The 10,717-nt window shown below is 34.3% G+C and overlaps 1 protein-coding gene across 1 annotated transcript; it reads right to left on the reverse strand.

Moving 5' to 3' along the window:
- Window positions 1-957: 957 nt before the first annotated feature.
- Window positions 958-1,731, reverse strand: LOC146996178 (heat shock cognate 71 kDa protein-like; the record flags this gene model as incomplete). Its single annotated transcript, XM_085821380.1, has 1 exon — window positions 958-1,731. A coding segment is annotated over one exon (774 nt), but the record flags the coding sequence as incomplete, so codon positions are not given.
- Window positions 1,732-10,717: the final 8,986 nt, after the last annotated feature.

A 10,717-nucleotide genomic window follows, 5' to 3' on the forward strand; every position in this document is an offset into this window, starting at 1 on the left:
TGTCTGAAAGGTTTGTCTGGCCTTTTCTTTTACTGGGCTCCTTCAAACTTGAGTTTCAGGTTCAATACACTTTCCGTGTGGGAAACACTCAATTGAGGCTATACTACAAGTAGAGTACTATACCCTCACATTTCCTTGAGCTCATGTTTTCCTATGTTTGTGTTATAAATTGTAGCAACAGTTGAAAAAGTTAAATTTCAGTTGTTGAAATTTCTGAATTTCATTTTATGTTTCTGCAGCATCGTGTACATGCATGAACTGGTATGGATGTTGGAAGTTAAATTTTGTTTTGTTATCATTAATAAGAGAAAAATAGAGTGACAAAATATGTTAAAAACCTAGCAAAATGTGTATTTTCAACAAGAGTATAAGAGCTCTAGTATCGTGACATAAAAACTCAAATGTTTTCAGTGCCAATGCTAATCCATAATTCTAGCGCTAATTAAATGATCCGGAGATCTCCAAAGACCAGTAAAAGACTGGAGATGAGCCTGAATGACAACTCTAATGATTGTACGGACTCTAATGATTACACAAACTGTGAATGGTATGCCCTAAGATATAAACTTACAAATTCAGTTATATTACTATTTCCTATTGCCACGTAGCTAACCAGCAATATGTTATTAGTGCTTTATTTGTTCTGCACTTAGTTACTATATTATAATTTCTATAATCATTTATTATATTTTATATACTGTATTCATTATATTGAAATATTTTATGTCATATTTCATGTAAACATTTTGTGTGCCTTGAGATAAATCCAATCAGTTTTCCTACTAAATTTCCTAATAACTAAATTTTCTGCTCTCACTATCTGGACTGACTTGGATCGACGGCCGCGACTGCAAGCCTTTTCAGATGGGGGGGGATAATCTGTGATGATATTTTTAAATCAATCGATTAAATTAAATTCTATTAATATTGCTTAATAACGTGTTGGCGATTCTCTACCTAAATTGCATCCCTGTTCCTAAATTTTGGCGAAATCCTTTCTTTATCATTCGTAATAGTGATCTTGTTCTCTTTTCCAGTACTCTTATCTACAGCAGACACATTCAATATGCCATTGGCATCAATATCGAAGGTAACTTCAATCTGTGGGACACCTCTAGGTGCAGGAGGAATGCCAGTTAATTCAAACTTTCGAAGAAGATTATTGTCCTTGGTCATTGCACGTTCACCCTCGTAAACTTGGATCAAGACACCTGGTTGATTATCAGAGTAAGTTGTAAATGTTTGTGTCTGACGAGTTGGAATGGTTGTATTACGTTTGATGAAAACAGTCATTACACCACCAGCAGTTTCAATTCCTAGAGACAGTGGGGTTACATCCAACAGCAACAAATCTTGCACTTGTTCAGATTTATCACCATTCAAAATTGCAGCTTGGACTGCAGCACCATATGCGACAGCTTCATCTGGATTAATACTTTTGTTAAGTTCTTTACCATTAAAGAAATCTTGCAGTAGCTTCTGAATTTTAGGAATACGAGTAGATCCACCTACCAGGACAATATCGTGGACTTGAGCTTTATCTAATTTAGCATCTCGCAAAGCCTTTTCAACAGGTTCCAATGTGCTTCTAAACAAATCAGCATTCAGTTCTTCAAAACGGGCTCTTGTTATGGTTGAATAGAAATCTACACCTTCAAAGAGAGAATCAATTTCGATGCTGGCTTGAGTACTTGAGGACAGGGTTCTCTTAGCCCTTTCACAGGCAGTATGTATGAGAAATTACATTTCATATATATATATAGAGAGAGATATAGAAGACAGATAAATTTAAACACCTAAAACCAATATTAATTTGGAATCAAGCAATTCCTCAACAATATTAATAATCGCAACCTCGTATAAGAGTTTTAACACAATTATAAAAAATAATCGAAATTAAAATAAGAATTAATAATTGAACAAACTCGAAAAGTAAAAATGCGAAAGGGAAAATATACAAATTGTTAACATGTAAGAATTAATCTCCTTTTAAAGAGCTCGGTTACCCAAAGAAAGTTTTCTCGGTTACATGAAATTCGAATTCATATTACAAGAATATATTAAGTAAATAGTTCAGTATTTAAAATCATTCTCTGGGATTTGGATATACTTATGGATTACGAGGAAATGACGACGCCCTTATACTTATACTTATAGACTCCGCCCTAAGGGGGTCTGAAGTCTCGTAATTTTGCCTGAAAGGGCAATATTTTATGATTCATGCAGTGTCTCAAGAATAAAGCTTTGAATATTATAATGAATCATAAATAAATAATAATAAACGAAAGTCCTTAATACAAATGAGATGAAAAGACGAATGATTCAAATTTTATTGGAGAGCCAAAAGTGTTAATTTTACATTTAATTTTGAATAAAAGTCGAAACATTATAACGCGTTCGAAATTTTTTTTTGAAATAATAATAATAAATAAAATTGTAAGTAAAAATATAATCAAAAATTTTAAAATAAGTAAATCAAGTTCAAAAATATAATAATAATAGTAATAAAATAAATAATATAAAAATTAATGGTAAGGAAAGTAAAATATTAAGAAGAAATAAATATAAAATGTAAAAAGTAACAATAAGAAAATACAAAAAACACAAAAGTAAATATTAATAAACAAATAAGTAAAAATAAATAGCATTAAAATTGAATATGATATAAAAATAGTAAAAAAATCCATTAAATGCAAAAATATACATAAAAAAGTTCTTAATCTTTAATTAAGGGCTTTAAGTTTGGCTAAAATGCACAGTTTAGTCGCATTCAAGCCGCATCCTTGGCTCCCCACTTAATGTCTTTTTTATTAAATAAATATAATTCAGCTTATGAGCTCAATTTTTTATCAGTCACAGGTCCGTCAAGGAAGTCCCTACTTAGTCACTCACTGGTCAATCAGCGTGCAATTTTTTAGCCAGCCACTGGTCAATCATCGAGATCGTCATTTAGTAAGTCTCTGGTGTGTCAATGAACAATTTTGGTCAGATTGATGTCATTTCGAACAAATTTATGACGAATATAAACTGAAAGTATGTCAACTTAGCTCAGATCTTGATAGGTTGCTTTAAAGTGTTATGTTTATTTTTAATTTTCTTAGAGCAAAAATATTTGAGCGGACAAATAAACGAACGCTAAACTACCGCTCCCATAAATACTCAAATAAATATTTTTGGGGGGTTTCTTGTGATACAAAACATAAACGTAATCCTCATATATATATATAACCAAAGATTATTATTATTATTAAAACGAAAATTATGGGAAACATATATTTCAATTGAAAAAATACTTTCAAAACTTTATGTTTTCCTGGTTTTATGAATGCAAAGCGCAGAATATCATGTTTACCGTAGACTCTCATGCAAAGCGTTTCTTCTACCTTTGGTTAGGTGAAAATGAATTTAAATATAAACACAATATAAAATATATAAAAATGTTTTTAATTCTTTAATAGGCACCTATTTATGATAAAATCAACTGATTAGCATAAAATTAACTTATATTAGCGTTATATTCTTAGTGGGAAGGTATTCATGCCTAGGAAGGCCTTTAAATGATAAGCTCAACAATATGCTTCCATACAAAACCATCACAAGACACAACATTCTGACATCATACCAGGCTACGACAGTCATAACAAACATTCTGAACATGGTAAACCGAGTGAATAGAATATAACGTTTCAATTCTCTACATTCCTCAAAAATAAGATACAATAATTTGAGTCAACGTGGAGTGTTCAGAACGCCTACATTACTAAGGGATTCAGCGAATGGATTTAAGTTCGCTCGTGCGATGGTCACTTTCTCGTCCAACAGATTATGACTAGAGAGTGGAAGGGAGAAAGGGATTTATATGTCATCTTCGGTGCACGAACAGAGCTAAATTATGCGCCTGCTTAAAGCTGTTAGGTGAATATCATTCTAACACTTACACACAAGCCTGAAAAAATTCATGAGGCTTAAAATGGAAATCTTTATTATCTTTATACTACTTAGTGGGTCACAATCACAGAGTTAAGGGAAGTGGGAGTTTAATTAAACTTTTCTTTTGTGTCTCCTCTAAAATCTCAGAATATTATATTGGATATAAAAAGTCTCACATCGCTTTTCCTCCTACTGAAACCCTTTGATTCTTATTAATATAAATAATAATAATTGTTTTCCGTCACTACTTACCTGACATGAACGTATATGTAATTTAGGCACACGCACCCAACAAAATATCTGATTTCGATACCACACGACTTCCCTGTAAGGACTATTAATTTATAGACATTTCTGCTTCAATTGATTTGCCCCTGTGTCCTCGAATTTTAATTAGATATATATTTATATTTCAATTAATTCAGTTCTCACTTCGCGGCGTAGCAAAAATCAATGGAGATTCAAAACACCTTCATTGAAAACTGTAAAATATATAAAAATCTAAAACATTAAATGCAGTTAAAAACAATTTTTACAATTAAAATTAGAGTTTCTGCGTCCAAACAAGCAAGTCTTTAAGAAAACTCCTGATGAGAAGATAGCGTCACCTCGTGATTTCAATTAATATCGCTGATTGGAGAAGCGTCGTGACGCACACATATGTATAAGTAGGGCTTCTGCTCAAGGTACGAGGAGAACGCTTGTGAGATGGATGCTAAAATAAACCTACCATTTTATATACCAAAATTTGTCTCATTCCTGTTACCCCGTCTGCACAAAACAAATAATGTATGAGAAATTACATTTCAGAAAGCCGGTAGGATACCACCTTCAAAGGGATTATCTAAAAAAGAAGATACCCCAAGGATTATACGTAAAAATGTTACGCACTTAAGATGAATTTGCCGCTGTGCGACTTCTATGTTTCTACATTTTTCTCTAGGCGTTCTTGCTTCAAGAGAATCATTCTTCTGTTACCTGTATTCTGGTATTCTGCAGATTATTTTACGTCCAGAGAAGCACCCTTCTGCCCCCTGTGATGCGTGATCTGTGTTTCCATCGAAAGTTCGTCGTTCATCAAATGTGCTCTTACCGTTGACCTACGTTTGAGGATGGAAATCTTTCCCTACGTCTACGGCGTTCTGTGTTGCTCTCGAGAGCTTTGTGCTTGTGTGGTGATTGATCGTGTTTTGCGAAAATCTAATTAAGAGTGCACAAAAATGTGTATTTTCGTGTCGATTTCATCACTCGTATTCTCGTCACAATAAGTCAAACAGAAGCAATTAGTAAAAAGATTGGCGATGCAAATGATATTATTACTATTGAATTATAATTACTGATTTAATAATAGTGTTTTTATTTTGAAAATTTTAAAAGGTATTATTTTGGTATAAATGTATTTTAAATTTGGTATTTAAAGGATGTATTTTGGTTTTAATATTGTTTTGGGAAAATTTAAAGAATATTATTTTTGAGTTAGTTTTATTTATGAAAGTATTATTAGTTTTATTTATGAAAGTATTATTGAAAGAATAATGGCTAACGAAAACCTCTCTGATCCTCATGATTCATTAAGGGCAGCTAGCGCTGAACCTGAAACAAGCATAATTCCCTTTGACGCGCAGAATGATATGGATATAAATTCATGGCTTGAGTACTTTAACAAAACTCATTTAGATAAAGATGAAACGTGGAAGCTTAATAATGTAGCTCGATATCTAAAAGGTAATGCACTTAGCGTATATGTCAAAAACTGCCATAAAATTACTAAATATGTGGAATTAGTCCAAAATTTAAAAGAACATTTTTTCGACCCCACTTTAACTACGTTTGGTGATTTTGCCAATTACAAGTACAATCATAAAGAGGACATAACGCAATATTTTCGCAAAAAATTAGATATTGGTAAAAAATTAAATCTAACTCATGAAATGATCTTGGAGGGTCTGACGGATAGCCTTCCTATAGAATTAAAATCCTTAATGACGATCAACGCACCCTCTGACCCTATCTCTTGGCTTACTCATGTCCATAAGCTTATTAAGATTAGCGAAAATCAACAAATCAAAAGTGCACCTCCCAGATTTGTTACTCCGATTGGGAACAGTCCCCAAGATTACAATCGATTTAATAGAAGTAGAATTTCAGCTACTGTGAAACAAGATTCTCCTAGACCCAACAATTTCCAACGTTTTCAGAGACCAAGTAATTTTTATAATCGGTTCAGTGGTCCAGGATTTACAAGCCATCATAATTATAATTCTCAAAATAGATTGCCATTGCCACCCAGTCCCTGTAGACTTTGCACCCGGAACGGAATCCCAAATGCTTTTCACTGGTTTAAGGTTTGTCCTTTCAGAGGGGAGAGATCTGATACACCTAATGTTACGCCCCTTGCAATAGAACCAACCCCAGAAACCCCTCACAGTAGTTCACTATTAAAGGTGTCGGGATATTTGTCCAATAAGAAACGTCTAGAGTGTGTTGTAGACAGTGTTGCAACCATATCGATAATTTCTTCCAAAACGGCTAGACAATTACGTTTAAAAGTACAAACAATTACGTTTAAAAGTACAAAGAGTTAGGCCATTTTCAGTAACCCAAACTAAAGGAAACATAATCTTTAACAAAATATGTTGTATACAAATGAAAATTGGACGGATTAGTAACCAAATTACCTTGTTTGTTCTTGATAATAATTTGAATTATGTAATTTTAGGACTTTATGAATGCAAATTATTTGAGTTGAGTATTGATTGTAGTAATTTAAAAATTAAACAGAGAGCTATTGTACTTGGCTGCCATTTTGACAGCCGACCCATATCTCCACACCTCCAACTTCAAGGTGGTACAACAAATGTTTATCCATGTGTTAATAATGATGATGATGTAAGAAATTTTCCAAACTGTAAATATCGAACTACAAATTCAAAGGAATTAGTTTCTCAGTCTAACATTTATGTGAATAATGCTGTTTCTAATACTGTCGATAAAGAGTATAACTTAAAAAAATTGTTAAATGATTATTCATCTGTGTTTTCTAAAAATAAGTATGATGTAGGAAAAATTAATATTGAACATCAACGAATTGATTTAAATTCTGATTTGCCTGTATCATTAAGACCTTATAGAACATCCCCTATGGAAGAAGAGGAAATTAAGACCCAAATTGATTAATTATTACAAGCAGGTATAATTAAAGAAAGTTGTAGTCCATATTCGTCCCCCGTGACTTTAGTATTTAAACGTGAGGAAGGTAAGAAAACTAGTTTGTGTATAGATTATCGAAAATTGAATTCCCTGGCTAAAACAGATGCAAACCCTCTTCCTCGCATTGTCACTTTGTTAGACAAATTAAGTAAAGCAAAAGTATTTTCTACAATTGATTTGAGATCTGGTTTCTGGCATATCCCGATTCACCCTGCAGATACTGAGAAATTAGCTTTTTGCACGAATTTTGGATTATTCGAATGGTTAAGACTCCCTTTTGGTTTCAAAAATGCACCTGCAATTTTTAACAGAACAATTAGACGAATATTAACAAAAAATAAAATTAATTTCGCTTGCAGTTACTTTGATGATATAATCGTTTACTCTTCCTCTGAGAAAGAACATTTAGAACATTTAAAAATTTTATTTGAGGTGTTTAAAGAGGAGCATATTAAATTGAATCGAAAGAAGTGTGTGTTCGCCAGAGATCAGATCACATTTCTTGGCTATGAAATAAAAAATGGTAGAATAATTCCCGATAACCATAATATAGAAGTTATTAAGAAACTTAAAAAAGCCCAGTAACACCAAAGAGTTACAAAGAGTTTTGGGAAGTGTGAATGTGTATCATAGATTCATTCCGAATTATGCAACTATTAGAGCTCCATTAAACAGACAGACTCTTGAAAAAAGATGTCAAGTGGGAATGGGATGACTAATGTCAAAAACCTTTTGACGAAATAAAAAGAATACTGATTTCCAAACCTGTTTTACAATTGTATGATTCCAGTAGGCCATGTCATATTTTTGTTGACGCTTCTCAAACTGCTGTTGGAGCTGTTTTGAAACAACCAGATAAAAATGATGTCCTTCACCCTGTATCATATCATTCCCGAACTTTAAGAAATTATGAGAAAAATTATACGATTACTGAGTTAGAATGTTTGGCCATCGTAGATGCCCTAGACAAATTCTATTACTATCTGCATGGACAAAAATTTGTTATACATACGGACCATGCGGCCCTCGTTTGGCTCAAAAATGTTAAAAATTTAAAAGGTAGACTCTTCCGTTGGTGACTCAAACTATGTATGTTCAATTATGAAGTAAAGTATCAGAAGGGCTCTACCAATATTGAAGCTGACATGCTTTCTAGACATCCTGTTTCACAGCACCTCCAACATTATGTACATTTACTTGATAGAAATGAAATAATCCAACAACAAAAAACTGATAATGTCTGCGGAAAAAAATTACCAAGAGATAAATGATATCATGGTAATTAAGAAAAAGAATTTTTATAAAATTGTAGTACCTAAATCTTTAAGATTAAAATTGTTGAATAAAACCCATGAAAATTTTGGTCACCCGGGAGTTCAAATTATGCTTAACTTAATCACCCCTCAATATTATTGGCCTCCTATTAGCGAAGATATCGGAAATTTTGTTAAACATTGTCATACTTGTCAACTTAATAAAAAGTAAAAACAGAAAAAATTTGGTCTTATGCAAGACGTACCCCCAACCGACAAACCTTTCGATTGTCTCTCTATTGACACTGTGGGAGGATTTAATTATTATAATTCTACAAAAAATATTTACATATAGTTATTGACCATGCAACAAGATATGTCTGGGCTTTTCCCTCGAAACGTGTAACTTCAGAAACCTATGCCAATTGTCTAAAACAAATATTTCAAATACAAGTCCCCCAAAAAATTCTGAGTGACAGGAATGCAGCCTTCACTTCCTCTAGATTCAAAAAAATTCCTTAAAAAGCATAATGTTAAACAACTTTTAACTTCATCTCACCATCCCCAGACAAATGGTAAAGTAGAAAGAGTAAATCAATCAATAGTAAGTCGACTAAAATGTAAAGTAAATTCTTCTTCTAAAAAAGTACCATGGACTAAAGTGCTAGAGCAAGTTGTTATCGAATATAACAACTCCCCTCATACGGTAACTAAGTTCACCCCAGCATACTTACTATTTGGTAACCTCCCTTTTGAATCTCCAATTGATCAAAATAAATACCCTTCCTTAAATGAAGCAAGGGCTTTAGCAAAGAAAAGAACTATCGAATACCACCGAAAGAATAAAACTAGATATGACATCAGATTTGTAGAATCTAAATTTCAACCTGGAGATTTTGTCCTTTACGAGGAATTTGAATACCCAAATACTAGAAAATTGACTTCACCCTATTCAGGCCCTTAGGTGGAGGGATCTAGGATGTCTGGACCCGGCTGCGATTCTACCTCCATGATTTCTGGACCTGTTGGAACTTGTGAACCCGGCTGTCATTCTGCCTCCATGATTTCTGGACCTGTTGGAACTTGTGGACCCGGCTGACATTCTACCTCTACGATGTCGGGACTTTTTGAAGCTTGTGGACCCGTCTGACATTCTACCTCTACGATGTCGGGACAGGTTAGAGAAGAAGAAGAAGAAGAACAGGATACTGGAAGAGGTTCTGTCTGTGAGGAGTCCAAAAGAGGTTGCCTGTTTGAACAAGTCGGGGAAGAAGAAGAAGAAGAAGAAGATTCTGGATTCTGAAGCGGATCTTGCACGCCAGGTAAGTCGCCAGGTAAGCCAAGGTTCCGGTAAGTCGACCGTTTTTTAAGAGGTAATTTTTTTTCTTCCTCCTCATCTTCAATTGTGATGACTTCAATTTCATTCCGTTGCCGGGTCGATTTTGTTTCGGGCCATGACGACGGTTTGGTCCAGCTGCTCTTATCATCTAAGGAAGGGATGGGTAAAGGTGGCGGAGGGTTTTCTTCTTCTTTTTCTTGAAACATCATCGGCGATTGGAAAGAAATCTCCTCTTTCAATTGTTTCCAAAGCGAGTACGAGCACCGATCGACGAGAAAGAGACTCTTCTGGGTTGTGACGATGAGATATTGCGTTTTCGGGGGAACGACATAGTTTTGAAAAGGTCGTAGAATATATTTCTTATATTTCATCCTGTCGCTAACTTTAAAACTTCTTTCCTTCAGATTGGGGGACGATGATTCGTAATAGGCGAGAGGAGCGGCTGTGGTTTGAACAATATGAACTTCGTCCTCAGCCGTCGTTCTCACTCCAAACGTAAAATATCGTTTCGTGAGAAAAATATTCTTCCACCGAAAACTCGTGCGCGGATCCGTATATCGCCGGTCTGTTTGAATGGGCCGTCTCAAAGCTCGATCCATCCGATTCCAAGAGAAGGGAGATTCCTCTTTCGTTTGTTGCGATTCGAATAAATTTCTGTATATATTCTGAACGAGCAGGTTGGAGGATTCGACATCTTCGTTGAAAGAAACGATCGCTTGATGAGGTGGTAAATGCGGAATAAATGTCCCACAATGACACGCCAAAAAAATTTTCAAGTTGGAGATTTGCTTTAGCGTCTTCAAATCCTCCCCGTTCGAAATCCGTTGAGTCGGAGAAACGTCTAATAGCGACATGGCTCCCAATGGAAAAGAAATGATCTCGCCCAGTACTCTCGCCTTTTTATATATCTATATAGACACACACAGAGACACATAGAGGCTCACTGGCGTCCGTTTTATTTGTTTTTTTTTTGTTTCTCTCTCTC

Source organism: Stegodyphus dumicola, chromosome 7 (assembly GCF_044657685.1).
Source record: "Stegodyphus dumicola isolate Sdum_Otavi_A_Nest chromosome 7, ASM4465768v1".
NCBI lineage: Eukaryota > Metazoa > Arthropoda > Arachnida > Araneae > Eresidae > Stegodyphus > Stegodyphus dumicola.